This window comes from Podarcis melisellensis (assembly GCF_964234715.1).
Source record: "Podarcis melisellensis genome assembly, chromosome: 2".
NCBI classification, from domain to species: Eukaryota; Metazoa; Chordata; class Lepidosauria; order Squamata; family Lacertidae; genus Podarcis; species Podarcis melisellensis.
In genome coordinates this window covers 23,358,561-23,377,448 of record NC_138529.1, presented here as the reverse complement: position 1 = coordinate 23,377,448, position 18,888 = coordinate 23,358,561, and the positions used below count along the sequence as shown (strand labels likewise).

At 43.2% G+C, this 18,888-nt stretch overlaps 1 protein-coding gene across 8 annotated transcripts in view; it reads right to left on the bottom strand.

Annotated features, from left to right (window-relative positions):
* The window catches only part of ARSG (arylsulfatase G), a 120,308-nt gene that overhangs the window by 57,434 nt on the left and 43,986 nt on the right, over window positions 1–18,888 (bottom strand). For 7 of the 8 annotated variants that reach the window (XR_014165331.1, XR_014165332.1, XR_014165333.1 and 4 more), the window contains 3 exons: window positions 18,483–18,594; window positions 16,802–16,939; window positions 1,324–1,520 (listed from right to left, as the gene is read on the bottom strand). Coding sequence is in view for 1 of the 8 variants with exons in the window: in XM_081899738.1 (XP_081755864.1) it covers window positions 1,324–1,520; window positions 16,802–16,939; window positions 18,483–18,594 (447 nt within the window). In the remaining 7 variants the exon portion in view is untranslated. The remainder of the gene's footprint in view (window positions 1–1,323; window positions 1,521–16,801; window positions 16,940–18,482; window positions 18,595–18,888) is intronic. The other variant, XR_014165330.1, reaches the window with a different exon arrangement.

The following is an 18,888-nucleotide window of genomic DNA, read 5'->3' as shown; positions in this document are numbered from 1 at the left end:
GTTCAATCTGGTTTACAAATAGGCTTATGGGCCCCCAAAAATTGGCAGCCCATGATGGTGTGTTATACAATTTCTGAAGACCATACAAGAGAGCACTGTTTATTCAAGTTTTTCAAAGCTCCCCTCAGATCAACTTGGAAATTACCCAGGTTCTTAGTGGGGGATAAGGAGAGAGATTTGAAGATGTCAGGTATTTATTTATTTTTAAACCAACTGAAGGATCCTTTTTCTTCCCCTACAGAAATGAATGGCAGCCATTGGCGGATGGATGGATGGGGGGGGGGCAAGGGGACAAAGGGTCCTCCCGAAAGAACAGATTTTCCCATCAGCCTCCAGTTTTGCCCCCACACCTCTTGAAACCAGGCCTATGCAACACAGCGGTGTGTGACGTAGCTCCTTTATGTTGCTCTGGGCCAATTTTAAAGAAGCTTGGGGGGAGGGGTTGGCAACAGAAACAATATTGTCTGCAGCTGCCAAAAAAACCCTTCAAAATCCCTGGCTGACAAAGTCTTTACTCAGGGCAATGCCAAACCTTTGCCAGTCAGGGAAGACAGCAAATCTTCATCCACTCCAATTTCAATTTGGGCAGAAGCTCTGTGCAGTAGAACTTGTTGCAGGGTGGAGGGGGCGAATACAGTGGTACCTCGGGTTACATACGCTTCAGGTTACATACACTTCAGCTTACAGACTCCGCTAACCCAGAAATAGTGCTTCAGGTTAAGAACTTTGCTTCAGGTTGAGAACAAAAATCATGCGGCGGCAACGAGACAGCAGCAGGAGGCCCCATTAGCTAAAGTGGTGCTTCAGATTAAGAACAGTTTCAGGTTCAGTATGGACCTCCGGAACGAATTAAGTACTTAACCTGAGGTACTACTGTTTTTAAAAATTCATCCCTCTTTTTACGAGACCCTGAAGTTCTTTTCCTGGGTTGCGAGAACTGCCATGGCACCCTTACTGAAATCTGCCCTATCCAAATGTTCCTTTTCTTCTTTTTTTATTTTTTTTGTCAGATTCTTTCCCCTCCTCCTAGTTTTCCGTAAGACAACTGTGTGAGGTAAATAAGGCTCAGGGATAATAACTAGCTCAAGGTCCCCTTTGAGCTTAATGGCTGAGGGATGATTTGAATCCAAGGCCAACACGCCACAACTAAGCCATTTGACATTCTGCTGGAACAAGGCACTGTGTTGTACATTCGTATTTATTAAGTTATTCAGGATACTTTGTGTTAGCGCAGCTGAAGCCAAAGAAAGCCTTATAACATTCCCCCTAAAACCAGCCGCCTAAGCTGTCTTTGTTACAGTGACTGGGGTTGTATTGCTTCACCTGTGAACCAGAGGAGCGTGTTTTCCTTCGCGGTGCTGTCAACTTTGTCTTTTATTCGTCCCACCAGGGCATCCATCTCCCTCAGGTTTGCTCCGTATGGATCTTGTCCAGGCAGGTCCCATGTTGGCTGAGCCAACGTCAAAGGCACATGCATATGAGCCAGGGCGATATATAGGAAGAATGGGTGTCCACTCCGGCTAGAGAGAAAACAAAGAAAGGCACACTGGTTAATTAAATGGAGGAAGGCATGATTTTGTCAGAATGGAGGCCGCACGGCTGCCCAACAGTCTATTACTACGGCCATGATAATATAACATCTTTCCACTCAGCTGGCCTGAAATTGTAAGAGATTCTTTCTCCAAAATTGCAGTGGTTCTGCTTATTTAAGTCTGTGTTTTTCAAACCAAACAGGGGACCTCATCATGTCCACCATAGATGTCCCCAGACTGCTTGTTGCAGAGGAAGCTAAGCCACGTTCTAAGAACCACTGTCAGTTCATGCAGAACATTAGCTGCGCCAGTTGAGCCTCACCATTGTCCCCAAGTAAACTAAGAGGGCTGTTCAGAATGTAACCAATCCTTATCTGTAACTGTGCATTGCAAGGGAACTGCTGGTCAGGAAAACTTGTCAAGCCACTACTGATATTCTCACCAAGGCATACTTCTGAGGAACCCAAACCACAAGTTTGAAAATCACCAATTTAGGCCACACCTGCACTGTTGTTGGGTAATAGAAGGGGAGGAGTGGGTAGTGTATCCCTTGATTCAGGAATCACAAAACACCAGAGATTCATGCAACAACGCGGCTTCAGTAACAACACAAACATTGATTCAGGTGGTGTCAGTACAGTGATACCTTGGTTTACGAACTTAATCCGTTCCAGAAGTCCTTTCTTAAACCAAAATGTTCTTAAACCAAGGTGTGCTTTCCCATAGCAGCGAGGGACTCAAATTACAAATGGAACACATTCAACAGGAAGCGGAATATGTTCTGTTTCCAAGGCTAAGTTCACAAACCAAAACACCTACTTCCGGGTTTGCAGTGTTCTTAATCCAAGTTGTTCATAAATTAAGCTGTTCTTAAACCAAGGTACTACTGTATAATGAAGACGACTGCAACCTATATAGTGCAAATTCTTGGATGTACATTCAGTATACAGCTGCAAATCTGGAAACGAAAAGTATTCCTTCCTTCCTATTTCCCATATGGAGATTTTATTTTTTATTTTTTGCTAAATCAGATTTAACAGGAAGATGCCCCAAGGACAGGTCTGACATCAACACATGGCGCTCTCAGGCAAATCATGCAGGCATCCTTTTCATTAAAAGAAGAAGAATTACAGGCCTGGCACTATGTGGACACAGGCACTGGGTTGGAGAACTTATACTCTCAGTGGGTAGGATGCAGTGAAAGAAGCATTGGGTAGATTGAACCTCCAGTGCCTGCAAAGTCCCTGGGAAGGGGCTCTTCCAGAGACTGGGGCTCCCTTAAACTGGCATAGGTTGGTGTTGCCAAAAAGCCTGGCCACTGAAGAACACTACCCACCCCCTCCCCTTTAAATTAAAACAGGACGCACAATTCACTCTCTAACAACAACAACAACACCTTTATTGTCATTATACAACCTGTGTACAATGAAATTAAAGCTCTGGAGTTAGGCACACTCAGAGCAGGGACTCAGGCAGGGATGCAATGGGCGACCTCCTTTAAGGACAGGTCATTTTGGCATCACGTACGATGCCGTCAATCACTCCCAGTGCCAAGGAACAGAAGAACTGCCTAGCAGCAGAGGTTAAATGAAAGGAGGCACTCCCAGAGCCTCTTGGGATCCTTTGTTCTATTAGGTAATTCTGCATGACACTCTGGTGATTCTCTCTCTCTCTCCCCCACCCACCCACCCACACCCTGGCAAGTGTACTCAGTTTGGGAATGACAGTTGCAGATGGCTCCATGATTGAGAATAACAATGTCTGTTTTCACCCACAGAAACAGTTGCTGACTGCCCCTTAATCAAGCACAGCACGGCATATATCCTTAGCAAGGGAAGAAGGGATAGTAGTTATTCCTAGCAAGAAGTACAGGAGGAAGGAGATTAAGGTGAAAGGAGGAGAAATTACATCAGGAACTGGAGTCTGCTATCTTCCACCACCGGAAATAAACTGATGGACCTGGGAGTGGGGGAGATGAAGAGAAGACACACCCCGCAACCAGGAAATTAGCCTGGAAGCATCATTGTGCAAGGGGTAAACCTGGAGCAGAAGAATAGCAATTCCATAAGAGGACAAATCACGTTGTATTAAGACTTGACTTCGTGCGACTTTGGTTTAAATGCTTACTTTTGTGGGTGAAAGGACAACATGGGAAAGTGATTCTTTGCAGACCAATCCAGGTCCAACCCTCATGCTGCAAAGAAACCAAACTGCACTGAACAGTCACAGATACTACAGGCAAATGAGGTTCCCCTGTGTTTCACAGATGCAACCAAGGCTCATGCCTAGGGCTGGACGATATATCAATATATCGTCCAAAACCGGTTTGAAGTTCATATCATGATACAATATCGGTTTCATAGCTTCTGACCTGGTAATATACTGCAAATCATGATGTGTGTGTGCTATGCAAACATCACAATGTGGGAACAAAAGTGAAGCCAGCCGATGACTCTACATAGCTTAGTTAATAAATAATAATAAATAATAAATTTTATTTATACCCCAGCCAAGATCAGGCTCAGGGTGGCTAACAACCGATATAAAACCAAATTGATTGAACTACAACTTAAAAAACAAGATTTAAATACAACATTAAAAAATTAAAATGCAGCCTCATTTCAATGGAAACTCAAATCAAAAACTTTTTTTGGGATGAAAACATCAAGTCTTTACCAAGGCTAACTATCCAGACTGGTCCTACATGGGCCAGAAAAAAGGCAGGGAAGTCCCCAAATAGGAGTTCCATCACAGGAGAGGAAAGGAAAAATAAAGAGGGGGGAGGGAATCAAATTGATTCCAAGCCAAAGGCCAGGTGGAACAACTCTGTCTTACAGGCCCTGTGGAAAGAAATCAGATCCTGCAGGGCCCTGGTCTCATGAGACAGAGCGTTCCAGCAGGCCGGAGCCAGTGTTAAAAAAGCCCTGGCTCTGGTTAAGGGTAATCTGACTTCCTTAGGGCCTGGGACCTCTAGGGTGTTGCTATTTATGTATCTTAAGATCCTCCGTGGGGCATACCGGGAGAAGCGGTCTTGTAGGGATGAGGGTCCTAGGCCGTGAATTTCAGACATTGTGATAATATTGTGATGTTTAGCTGGTGATATATCACAATGTTGAAAACCAGATAGGGCCCAGCCCTACTCATGCGAGGTAGCAACTTCTTTCTGTAGCTACCTAGAGTATACTTCTGTGTAGAAAGGTGAGAGGTGTATCACAGGTTAAACAGGCAAACAAAAATTTGAGTTGCATGACACACAAGCCCTCTCCAGGTGTTCTGCAAGCATGCTATAAAATACATCACACTTATCGCCCTCGGCAAGCTGGAGGGTGACCGTCAGAAGTAGGGAGCCTCCAAACTCATGTGCCTCCCTGCACATTTTAGAACCTTGACAAAAGCTCTAGAACCCTGATAAGGTTCTAGCTCCACAGCCTTCATCGTTCTCCAGGAGCTCAGAAGGCTCCCCATTTCAGAAAGTCGCCCTCCAACTTAGCAGAGGGTGATGAGAACAAAGAGCAGATCATGGATGTTTAGTTAACACACTTACGGAACATCTGAAGAGGGTTACATATCCTTGGCTTCTCCCTTTCCCTCTGGTCCAGGAGCCATTCTTTAAGGCATGTTTCATATATCACAGGAGATGTTTGATCCCCTTAGTTCAACAGCCTCATAAACACGCCCAGGGCAGCTAATCAAGCAAGTTTAAACATCAATAAAGATGCAAGTCGGTTGAAATTATGTGATAAGGATAAGGTGGAATGGGTTCAAAGAGAGGGTTCAAAGAGTCCAAATCAAGACTCAGTGAGCAGTAGATGCGTCCAAAGGAGCAAAAATCTAAGTGCGCCAGCTCTCAGCTCCTAAGAAAAGGTACTTAACGGCAAGGTAATCTCTGGAAGAATCGCTGTACCTGCCTCAAGTACTGACCTTTGGAGCTATCTGTAGAAGCAAAGCTGTCTTTCGCTTTAGTACCTTAAGAATGGTTCTGTGGCGTATTAGTGCAGTCCACAAGTCAGGTGCGCCCTGGATGTGAACCAAGAAAACAACTGGCCTGCACATTCTGTGCTGCAAACCATTTTTTGCAAGGCCTCAATTTAGGATAGAAAAATATAAGATGATGATTAGGCCCTTCTTCCTGCTGGAACCAAAAGGCCGTCAGTGTAGCAGTCCTTTCAGAACCATGCTCTTATTAGTGCAGGCGACACCCTGCGAGGAAGTCTTAATGGTTAAAATGGCCTGTATTTGGGTAATGGAGATGGCGGAGAGAGGGCGGTAAAATGTCCTGATCTAAGCCAGTCACATGAGCAAAAAAAAATTGAACTCGGTGATTCCCAAGCACCACATCAATGTGACCAACTCCCATCCTGGAGAAGTGGAGGTTAAGGGGTGATATGATAGCCATGTTCAAATATATAAAAGGATGTCACATAGAGGAGGGAGAAGGGTTGTTTTCTGCTGCTCCAGAGAAGCGGACACGGAGCAATGGTTCCAAACTACAAGAAAGAAGATTCCACCTAAACATTAGGAAGAACTTCCTGACAGTAAGAGCTGTTCGACAGTGGAATTTGCTGCCAAGGAGTGCGGTGGAGTCTCCTTCTTTGGAAGTCTTTAAGCAGAGGCTTGACAACCATATGTCAGGAGTGCTCTGATGGTGTTTCCTGCTTGGCAGGGGGTTGGACTCGATGGCCCTTGTGGTCTCTTCCAGCTCTATGATTCTATGACCCCAATCTCTCACCTAATTGTCCATTCTCAAAACCTCCAGTTTCTTTAAACAGCAGCCTCATCCACCGTTTTGATACAAATTTCTGAAGAGTGCAACAAATGTATTGTTGGCGTCTGCATTTGCAGACTAAGATATGGAATGCAAAGCAGCCAGTGAATTTACTCAAAAGGTTGCTCCGACCAGCCCAACCACTGCACTTCAATTCTAGCATCTGCAGAAAATTGGGGGAGGAGGAAGAACCCCAAGCTTTGGCAGTGGCGTTGCTCTTTCCTGTTATGAGCAGATAATCAAATTTTCTGTTGACACGTCCTAGGTTTCTTCTGTTTGCTTTTTTCTCCCCTGTTGCTAAGTGCCTCTTTGGAGATTTGAGGGCTATGTGCACAGCACAAGGCTCCGCCCTGAGTGACGGGCTCAAAAAAAGCTGACAGCAGTCATTTCCTCTCCCACAACCTAGTTCCTAATTGCATTAGCTTTTTATTTCCCTGAAGTGATATGCAGACAACGGCTTCTCTCGACACCGCCAACTGTTTTGTTGCAACAGGATGAAGCAGAGCTTGGGCGCTATCCGCCTTCCGTTGCAATTTCCTTCTCAAAACGGCCTTGACCCCAACGCTGCATAGCTAATGAACTTCTTCGCACATTACTTCTCAACAAACCTGTTCATACAATTTAAAGTATAGTCGATATTTTTAAATCCATACAAGAATCTTTGCAGGTGCAAATCTCTCTCTTTTTCCAACGTGTTAAGTTGGCTCTTCCAAACAATTAAAGTGTGTTTAGTGTGGGGGTTTTGGGGTGGGCAATTATTGTGTAGGTGTAAACAATAGATGAGTTCAAACTTATGTCATGTCGTATGGCTTTTTTTCTCCTAAGTAAGAGGTATGGAGTCAATCTTGTCTGGAAACAGGGTGGATAAAAATCAATGATTAACAAAAAAGAAAAAAAAATCAGATTTTTAAAATAAAATGTTTTTGGAGGAAAATTCTTTCTAAAGATAGTTTTCTATTTAAGTTACATTATAGTCCAACGCTATTCATAAGGAAATAAGGATTTGTTTTAAGTTTTTCATATGTGCTAAAACTCAGTCTAAGGTGTTTTTGTTTTTTTTAAGTTTAACCACATCAGTTAACAAACATGGATACATATGCTATAATGTTACTGATTTAGTTAAATAAGTTGTTTAAATTGTTATTAAGGAAATGATTATTTTTCTCCTTCCAATAAAGAACAGCAGAAAAGTTGTCCAAATATAAACAGTTAAACTATTAAACCTCACAATCATTTCATAATTATCTGTCTACGTATTTCAGACTCAAAACGAGGTACCACTGTATAAGAACACAACGAGAGAAGCAAAATTTAAAAGGAAAAGTCACATACAGGTGGAGGGAAGTCGTTTTTACTCTTTTTATGTCATCTTCATTTGTATTGATTATTCTATCTGATATGCTGATATTTGAAACTTGTTTTTGTTTTATTTTTGCAAAAAAACCCGCTTTGCTGAGCTGGGGGGACACACTGGAGCCAATTCTGGATCCACGGTGCTCCATGCCGCGCACTTCCAGGCAAGTGTGTACAGGATTGCAGCTTTAACTACATAAAAGGAAATCGCTTTGCAAATGCCAGGTGGCTTCAACATTCCCACGCAGAATTTGGGGGAAGCCTGGGCAATTATAACCTAGGCTAGGTTATTTTTAAATTGCCAGAGAACATGTCCTGTTTTCTTGTTTACAGCTATATTTGTCTCCTCTAACAAGGCCTGCTCTTCCTCAGGGCCCTCCGAAGGGAAAAGGGCGGGATGACAAATGGTGAAGAGGAACAAGATTACGGCAAGTGCGTGTGCATTTGCGTATTTGTGCGCGTATAAACTCTTGGATGTTGGGAACAAACAAACTCACAGTTCCCAAATGGACACGCGGTGCCCTACATGAAATGTATCTTTAGCATCATTTCCATCTTGCATTGTATCATGTCTTTCACCGCATATATGACAAATACTGTATGTTCTGGCTTATAAAACGAGTTTTTAACCCCAAAAAATCACCCCAAAAGTCGGGGGTCGTCTTATACGCCAGGGGAGCCACCTGTTGGGAAGGAGGAGAGGGAGCTGGTGAGCAGAGGCGCCCCTTCTGCCATTGCTCCTCCTCCCTCCCCACGGAAGGGGACGCAGCCTCCTGTGACACAGCGCGAGGCCCCGCCTCTTCCGTACCAGCACAGCATGGAAAGTCCTTCCGAGCACGGTGCTCACCTGCCTGCCCACCTACTGCTGCCATTGTAGGAGCCGGATCTGGCCTCCGCCGTGGCCGCACGGGGCTTCGCTTGGCTCATGAGCGCCATGAAGAGCCTGCCGCAGCGAGGTAGTGAGCAGCTTCGGCCGGGGCTCCAAGGAGGAGGGCAACCCTACAGGTGAGGGCGGCGGAGGCCGAGGCGGCCACTCGCGGCCTTTTCCCAGACGGAGGGAGGGAGCCGGGCCGGGCCGGGCCGGGCCTCCCTCCCTCCCTCCAGGTGGTGGGTTTCGGTTTCGTTCCAACCACCAAACGCCTCGCCTCGGGCTGCTGCTGCAACGGCAGAGACAGCAGAGGGGTGCGCACTCTGTCCCTGGCGGCACTTGGTGGGCGGCCAAGTTTAACAGCAAAAGTTGGGGGGGGGATCGTCTTATATGCCCAGTCGCCTAATACGCCGGAACATACGGTACATGCCATGAATATTTACAAGTCACAGCACATATTAAAATTTTAAAAATAAAATAAAATATACCCTGTAGCCTGAATTTCCTTCCATTTCCTATACCCAAATTCAAAACTTGTCCCTAGCACTTCCTACATTATTTCCCTGATTTCATGAACAAGGGAGACAGGCTGCCAGCCAGTTATCCATGAGAGATCCACAGACTTCGCTTTGTTGCCATATTCCCCCAATGCGTAACTTAAAAAAAAACCACACCTAATATTACCCCTGAACAGTCAACATTCATAAACAGTCTATCACCCTTTCCTTAAAAAATAATTCATTTTTCATTCAAAGGCATCCCACTTTAAAAAGAACAATAAACAAACAAACTGCAAGTTCCTCTCTTCAATCACAATGACCTGAAAAATGAAAGGGAAAGACTATTTATCTATGCGAGCATGGCTGCGTGGATGTTATTGGCCCAGAGATGGAAAGAAGATAAAGTCCCTACAAGAGAAGAATGGCAGATTAAGTTGATGGATTATGCCAAAATGGCTACAATGACCGGAAGAATCAGAAATCAAGAAGACCAGAATTTTAATAAGGAATGGGGGAAATTTATAATTTACCTTAAAAACAATTGTTAACAGTTAAAACTGTTAGTAGGACTAGAATAAAACAATTTTTTAAAAAGAAAAGAAAGAAAAAGGAAGGGGAAAAGAAAGCTGGACTATTTTACTATATGAGTTCCCAACCTTTGGGGCGATACAGACACATTTTCAAACTACGGAAACTGTTGTGGTTACCACACACTAACTCTAACTCATTCTACTGCTACAACAGATTGCTTCTTTCCTGCCTAACTACAACGGAGAGGGAGAAGGGGATCCTTTGCAATACTGCAAACAAAATAGGTAAAGGTAAAGGTACCCCGACTGTTAGGTCCAGTTGCGGATGACTCTGGGGTTGCGGCGCTCATCTCGCTCTATAGGCCGAGGGAGCCGGCGTTTGTCCGCAGACAGCTTCCGGGTCATATGGCCAGCATGACTAAACCACTTCTGGTGAACCAGAGCAGCGCACAGAAACGCCGTTTACCTTCCCACCGGAGCGGTACCTATTTATCTACTTGCACTTTGACGTGCTTTCGAACTGTTATGTGGGCAGGAGCTGGGACTGAACTACAGGAGCTCACCCCGTTGTGGGGATCTGAACCGCCAACCTTCTGATCGGCAAGCCCTAGGTTTAGACCACAGCGCCAATGATCACAAAAACCATGGTTGGCTCTCCTATACAAACAGACTAAGCAGCTGCCTGGTGTGGCATACAAATCAACAGATTCACCTGGAACTGCAGAAACTGGTCCCTGCCAGTATTGCTGGACCATTTATAGCCTGGATTTTTTTAACAATCAATCCCTCTTCAAGGGGAATTCTGGGAATTTAGAGCTCTGTGAGGCCTCCTAATAGCTCTCAGCACCTTTTAACAAACTACAGCTCCCAGAATTCCTTGGGGGAAGCCATGACAGTTTGAAGTGGCATCATAGCACTTTAAGTGTACACCAGCCGCTCTTGGAACAATGTCTCTGACACAGCCAAGGTCGCTTTCCCCAAACAGTTGTGCTCCTGATGTTATTGGACTCCACCTCCCATCAGCCCAAGCAAGACCGGTGCTCAAGGCCAATGGGAGCTGTATTCCAAAAACATCTGGAAGGTCAACAGGTTGGGAGGAGACTTTGCTGGGACAACAATTACAGAGCCCTGCACAATGAGGCCTGTGATCATATTGGTTCACCGCTAGAAGAGAAACTGAACCATAGAGTAGCTATGGGCAGGTCTTCAGCATTTAGACATCAGGAGACTTGTGTCTTCTCTTTTCACCAGAACGAAGGCTGGGCTCAGAATCTACTCAAGGGAATAAGCTAACTTGGATCAGAAAACTAATTACTATAATCGTCAAGTTCATGCACAAACATGGGCAAGATTAGCAGCCCGGTGACTGCCAAGTATCCCGAGGGCTATATCCAATGCTAGTCCTACTCAAAGTAAACCCACTGAAATTAAAGACCAGGATCAACTAAAGACTATTAATTTAAATGGATCTCTTCTGAGCAGGGCTAGCACCCTGAGGTTCCAGAGACATATTCAAGAACCAGCAAGCAGTTTCAGACATATCAGCTTGGTTTAAATTTTCTTCAGAATGTAAGAACTTAAGAAGAGCTTGCTGAATCAGGCCAGTGGTCCATCTACTGCAGCGTTTTTTTCCTCACAGTGGCCAACCAGATGCCTGTTCGAAACCCTCAAGCAGAACATGAGAGCAAGGGAACAAACAGCAGCTTTGTTTGGAATATTTGTGAAAGGACAGTCATTAGGGTTTGGCCCATTTATTTACCATGCAGCAAGGACAAAGTTTCTCCTAGGTGGAGTGGAACCCTGACAGGATTTGTTTCAGTTCCGTCCAGCCTTGAGCCCTCCTGGTTCCTTGAAGGAACAGCACACAGGGAAAAAGGAGGCAGACAATTCCATTAATTTTGAAGATTTAGTAAATAATTCAAGTGTGGGGCACTCATGATAGCTGGCTTCACCTTCTTGCTGTCTCTGCCCCAGAACTGTCTGTTCTCCTGAGGATTAGGCTCACTATCTATCATGAGGTAGTCATCAACTTATTTAATTATAAAGCACACAGGGACAATTAACCCAGTTTTTACTTGGGAGTCTTAAGAACAAAACCGGATCAGGCAAGCTGAAAATTAATATTTAATAATATTAATTATTATTAACTGCTCAAGACAGCAAAAGGCCCAAGAGAACTGTTTCCTGGATCAGCTTCACTGACTTATGTAAGAGATTAACCAGATCAATCTGGTTCTTGATGCCCAATTAAAGAGAATCCCTGCAATTAGTTAAAAAGCTTTTTCATTAACCCAACACCCAGTAGCCTGTACCTTGATCTAACTTGGGTACAAGTAGTTCTGAAATAGTAACAGTAAAATCAGCTATATCACTTCAGGTCACAAACATTTATGCCGGTGCTCAAAACCATGTAACAATGTTTTGATTAAAAAAAAACTAGTTAGATCCAGTTCAAGCATAGGTTTATTTGTGTGGCTTGGCTTTTGCTTCTTGTGACAATTCAGATGCAGAACTTTGTCAATCACATCAACAACCCCGCCCCCGCCCCTGGCAGGTAAGAGTTTTACAAGGCTACTTTGAAATCTCTGTGTGCCTACTCAGAAGTAAACCAAAATGAACTCAGTGGGACTTGTACCCAGGTAGCTGAGTCTTAAGCATATTCACAGCCCAGAATTTCACATTCCAAAAATCAAAATATCTGATTCCATACAATGAGGGGAGGAACATCTAAAGAAGACAACACCAAGTATACATTATTATTTTTTATCTAATTAAATGTTTATCAAGCTTAGGAGAAAATCAAAGCAATTGCTTCCCCTTCAGAAGTCACTGTGAATCTTTCACAGCTTGCAAAATTAAAACTTGCAACTAATTCAGTTACAACATCTAACCTTATAATTTGCCTGCCCCAGTATCACACACCTTCATTTCTACAAAGTAACAGTGCAAAGTCGGTGGCAAAATCTGCTGATTTGATCTTGATGGCATGGATATAGGAAGGCTCAATGCCACCAACACTGGTTCAGCCTTCATTGGTTCTGTTTACATAGTACATCCAGGGAACTGGAAGAGACCTCACTTTGTTCATGCTACTCTTTCCACAAATGCAAAATCATAAAGGATTACATTAGAATGTGGGTGAGCTATGCTTGCATCTGAAGAAGGTGATATACAAGACACTATTAAGAGATAAGGACTGGGCTATTTGCCCAAAGTGATAATTAACAGAAGTCAATCAGAGGTGCTTAATTCTACAGAATTAAAGGAATAGTGAAAAAATAAGCAGAAACTAGCATTTAACATGAACATTAAGGCAATTATATCAATCCTCCTTTACTGTCCCAGCTGATTATTCAACTGGCGAATTATCGGTTAGCGTTTACAGAGGGACAAAGGTCGGCGGTTCGAATCCCCACGACAGGGTGAGTTCCCGTTGCTCTGTCCCAGCTCCTGCCAACCTAGCAGTTCGAAAGCATGCCAGTGAGAGCAGATAAATAGGTACCACTGCGGTGGGAAGGTAAACAGCGTTTCTGTGTGCTCTGGCTTCCATCAAAGTGTTCCATTGCACCAGAAGCGGTTTAGTTTTGCTGGCCACATAACCCGGAAAACTATCTGTGGCCAAACGCCGGCTCCCTTGGCCTGAAAGCGAGATGAGCCCCGCAACCCCATAGCCGCCTTTTACTGGACTTAACGTCCAGGGGTCCTTTCCCTTTCCCTAGTACTTATAGATCATTGTGTAATGCTTGGCCAAACTTTGTGGATACAAGGGCTTTGTTCTATTGTTCTTGTCAACAATGAACTTTTAAAAGCCCATCTATTAGTGTCTAATATATATACCCTATATTGTTCTTGACTTATCTCACATTATCATACTGTAATTAATTGTGGAACATATCCTGTAATGCTGGATGCTAATCTGTACTTCTTGCATGGTTTATTTCTATGGATGATGGCATCACTGCGGCTGCTGTAAGGTTAATATAAAATATTATGAATTATCTGTGACCCTGGAACAAGCTCCTATCTCAGATGTGATCTGGTAGGAATAATTAACATCCTGATCCTAATTGTTGCAGGAAAAAAATAAGCAAACCCTTGTGCTTCTCAGTAAAACTTAATTATCACCCTCCTGTAAGCAGGACCCAGACTTCACAGACTGCTGAATCTCTTTTAAGGTAAATTTATTATTCAGGAACTAAAGATAGAAAGATACAGTGTTCCCAAAATTAAGATCCTGTCCACTTCAAAACGCAACAGTAAACGAGGAGGAACAAACACTTCTAGACTTTTGCTGCTTTGCGGGTGGGATTCAATTATCTACTGGCAAATTCAGGTTCGACAATTAAAGTAGATTTGGCACTCATGTGCAACCAACCTGCTGGTGGTGGAGCGGGGCAGGACCAGTATTTTTGTAGTAAGAAAAGTATCCAGAAAAAGTAATAGATATTGTGGGACAGTAACACAACATTATATAACCTCCTTGCAAACAAATAATAATGCATGATCAATTACACAAACTTTGTGAAATCATGATGAATGCCCAATACAGAGATCTGGAAGAGCCCACAGACTTCTAGGCTCTACTTATATCCCAGCATTCTAACTTTCTCTTCCCACGAGGATTTGTGATTTACTAAGCTACTTTGATTAATAAAATTATTCAGGTCCATTTTGTTGTTCCCCATTGTATCCTGCACACTACTACATAGATACAGCTTCCTGGGTGTTTCTGGGCACCTTAAGTATTAGGTATTGTTTTTTAAAATGTTGTTGTTGTTTTTTTAAAAAAGTCAGTGAACTGCCCACAGGACTTGGGTGAGGGGAAGAATAGAAATGTCATAAATAAAACAGCTGTGCTGGTTTCCTTAAAAACCAACAAAAAACCCCAACAAGATGCTGAAGCTCTCTTTTCTTGAGAAACACAGCTAAATAACTTTATTGAAATAATACCACAAAATCACAGAACCACAACAGAACCATTAGCTTCTCCCTGCCCCCAACCACCCACACATTTTCAGACTCTGATTAATTCAAAGACTCGTTTCATTTCAATTACCATCCTTTCCCTTTGGTGCAGGAAGGCTTTTCTTTCCTGCTATGCCTTTTGTTTCCTGTTACGCTACGGTGCACCTGCACTCAAAATGCTATGAACAGTTTGAGCCACCTTGCCGCAAAAAGGATACTGTAGAGATGAAGAACCATCAGAAAAGTAGAACTCTCTTTACACAACACTTGGGGCTTTTTGGTTTAGAAATAAACAAGAGAGGAAGAAGGAAATGATTTTACACACACATATGTGTGTGTGTGTATAAAGGTAAAGGTCCTAATGGACCCCTGACCATTAGGTCCAGTCGTGACCGACTCTGGGGTTGTGGCGCTCATCTTGCTTTACTGGCCGAGGGAGCCAGTGTACAGCTTCCAGATCATGTGGCCAGCATGACTAAGCCGCTTCTGGCGAACCAGAGCAGCACACGGAAACGCCGTTTACCTTCCCGCCGGAGCGGTACCTATTTATCTACTTGCACTTTGATGTGCTTTCGAACTGCTAGGTTGGCAGGAGCAGGGACCGAGCAACGGGAGCTCACCCCGTCTCAGAGATTTGAACCGCCAACCTTCTGATATATATATTATAAAATGCAAGGGGTGGAGAAAGTCGATACAGAGAAGGAACCTATCTAATGAAGGTGAATGTTCAGGACAGACAAAAAGGATGTCCTCCTTCACAAAGTGCAGAATTAAACTATAGAATTTGCTCCCATGGGGCGTAGTGAGGGTCACCAGTTTGGATGGCTTAAAAATGGGATTTTTAAGGAGGAGAAGGCTGCCAATAACTATTATCCATGATGGCGATTTTATATGGTTTCAGAGGTAGTATGCTTCCGAACACCAGTTGCTGGGGAAATCACAATTAAGGAGAAACCTGTTATATTCAGGTTCCGCTTACAGACTTTCCAGAGGTATCTGGTCAGCCATGGGAATAACAGGACGATGTTTTTATGTACTCTAAGCTACCTCGTTTTAATACACCTCACCTGAAAAGTCTCCAGCTGCTCAGTCAGCTTGTGAACAAAGAAAGCCATCTATTATTATCATTTATTGAATTTCTATACTGCCCTATACTCGGAGGTCTTAGTTCAGAGAGGATATTTTTATAGTACAGTGGTACCTCAGGTTAAGAACTTAATTCGTTCTGGAGGTCCGTTTTTAACCTGAAACTGTTCTTAACCTGAGGTATCACTTTAGCTAATGGGGCCTCCCACTGCCGCCACGCGATTTCTGTTCTCATCCTGAGGTAAACTTCTTAACCCGAGGTACTATTTCTGGGTTAGCAGAGTCTGTAAGCTGAAGTGCCTGTAACCTAAAGTGTCTGTAACCTGAGGTACCACTGTACAAGATGACAACGCTGAGCTGTTGAGATGTTCAACTCTGAGCAACATTACTTAGAACAAACCTGGCTGTACTACCAAAGCAGTGGTGGACCATGGCACCTCAAATTTCAGTAGCGCCCTGTGTTGGTGTATTGCCAACATAAACTTAGAACAAGTCTTGAAGCACATCATTGAGGCATGCCTAAAACATCTGCTTAGCAACGAGAATTTCCCCCAGCAACAGGTGTCCTTTTCAGGGCATGGCTGGAGAGATGCAACTTCTTCAGGTCAGCTGATTAGCCTTTTCAAAAAAAAGAGCAATGTGTCATTCTAAGGTTGGAGCTGATTTATTTAGTGGAGCATTGAATTGCTTTTCGGGCAGACCAGAAGAAGATTCACAAAACAGAGACTGAAATCAGTGTACCTTGTTGTCAGAGCTCTGTTGGGACTGCACCAGCACAAGTACACAAATAGAAAGTTGTTCTCATGGATATATTTCAGGAACATTTGGGCTCTTTGGCTTTGAGTTGCACATGTCATTATTATTTTCGCATTGTATATATTAATTAAAATTTCATGAATTAGAAATTGTTGAAATGTCATACATTACTGTTTATGATTTTTTTGGTAAACTACAGAGTTGTTAAGTTAGTGAAATTAGACAGCATTAACTGTGGCTGGAAGGCTTGTTTCAGTCAGTCATAATGAGGCATAATGCAAACCTGCAGTTAGCAAAAGCTCCCAATCTCCTCTTCACTGCTGTACTGCACAAGGAAAAGAAAGTGTGCAAGCCTTAGGGTTAGGCAGGCCCATTCATGTAATGCAGCTGAGTCATAAGTTAGTGTTACATCCAAATAAGATAATTGACTACTGAGATGTCCTCACCTTGCATACTGAATGAACTGAATCGCCTTCTCTGTGTATTTTGCAGCCAGGCTGGTTAGGTCCACGGGCTGTTGGACAATTGTGAGGTTTTCAAAAAGAGGTAGTGCTATTTCAGGATAACAATCTTTCTGATGTTTCCTGGGTGGGGAAAGATTTATTATTATTATTATTATTATTTTTGGAAAGGTGTGGTAAAGCAATGATAGGCTACAAGAGAATCTATTTTTAAAATCAAGTTAGTTTTTCTTTCATTGATATCTATTATGAAACAGAAGTTTATAAAATTATGAACAGTGGGGGAAGAGTAAATAAAGAGAATTATCTCTCTCACCCACCCACCCACCCACCCACAGATACTACTAGAACTCAGAGTCATTCAACAAAGCTTAATGGCAGAAAATTCAGGGCAAGAAAAAGGAAGTACTTGTTCACTCAGCAAATAATTAATATATGAAAATCACTGACACATGATGTGGTGAAGGTTGCTGCCTTAGATGGTGCTCTGCAAACGTCGTTGGACTACAACTCCCATCAGCCCCACCCATCATGGCCAATAATCAGGGTTGATGGGAGTTGTAGACTATCAAAACATGTGGAGGTCACCAGCTTGGGGAAAGCTGCTTACATATCCGACAGCAAACTCATTCTTCCAATGTGGGTTCTTACATGTCAGTTTGCATTTCTAAGTACTTAGATCTGATGTCTAGAGATATTTCCTATTCTAATTAATTCAAGAAGGTTCTGGAAGCTTCTCTGTGTGAAAGAAACAAGCAGAAGGTTCCTGATGTTTGGGTTATTCCTTCAGAGAAGCTGAGTACAGCTGGTTTTAAACTGGTTCTGTTATCTCTTTCTGTCAAGGTCATGCTGCCTATAATAATAGTTACAACATGACATTCCGGGGACCTTTCCTTAATCATTCGAGGACTGTGTAACACAAGAATGTATTAAGAAGGAAAAAATATATCTGCATTGGATTTAATTAAATAGGTTATATACCTTAAGGATCGTATATGGTGCACATCCTAGACTTGATTCGCATGTTAGGATGTAACCAGTAAAGAAATTTGTTTCAAACATTACCATTCAGCCTGTTGCGCTCTATATGTTGCAACTATTGCATCTGCGTAACAAGGTATTGTATTTGTTTTGAGTCTATAATAATAGTCCAGAAGAAGCCTGGTTTTCACTTTCTTTTTCTACCTCTTTGTTCTGGTGCAGTGTTCTGTGTGCTTAGTGTTAAAGTTTAGTATTAAGTTTAGTATTATAAGTTAAGTCTGCTGCAACTGGATTTCTTATGGACAGGGCCAATCCTGAATGCATTGGATTTGAGACCATTATGCTCATTTGCCTTCAGCAGCAGTAAAGCTCTGCTGGATGAAATACAATTGCCTCTGAGAATCCTGCAACGTGTGTAAGTTTTTACTCTGCTAACTATACGTTGGAGTTCTGCTCCAGATCAATACTGAGTAGAATTTCATGACATGATTTGGCCAAAATGACCCTGTCCATACACATAAGGCAGATTTACAAGAGCCTTTGGCAGGCACCTCTGATTACCTAACATGGGGGTCAAACAAGAGGGGATGGCTCTCTCTGTCATGCCCCAGTTGTGAATTTCCCAGCAGAATCTGGCTCCTACTGAGTTCCGGAAGCCTGTCTGCAAGGACACCAGGAATCATACCTCATTGTTGCAGAGTACCGGGGGCAAGCTGGGCAAGGAGGGAGGTTATAGCCCGGTGTGTCAGTGCAGCCCATATCATGGCTATAGGGTATCCCCAGGTAGTAATCAAAACCTGGAATTAAAGCCACAGTATTAGAATATGCAAGGCCACTTGTTGTGACCAGAAAACAATTTTGGGTTGTTTCTAAGGAAACAGGTTTATACTGTTGGTTGTATAAAGTCCATCTGCAACCACTGCAGTCACAAGAAGTGTTGCGACCAGGCAAAACAGCTGTCCCAAGTTCCACTGCTGACAATTCAACCCATGCAGGCAAATATCTGAACTTCCCCCGCAAAAATCTGCTCTTTAAAGCTGAATCGTGTTTTCCGTGGATTGGCGTTTGCTCCAAATGAGCTTTAAAGAGCA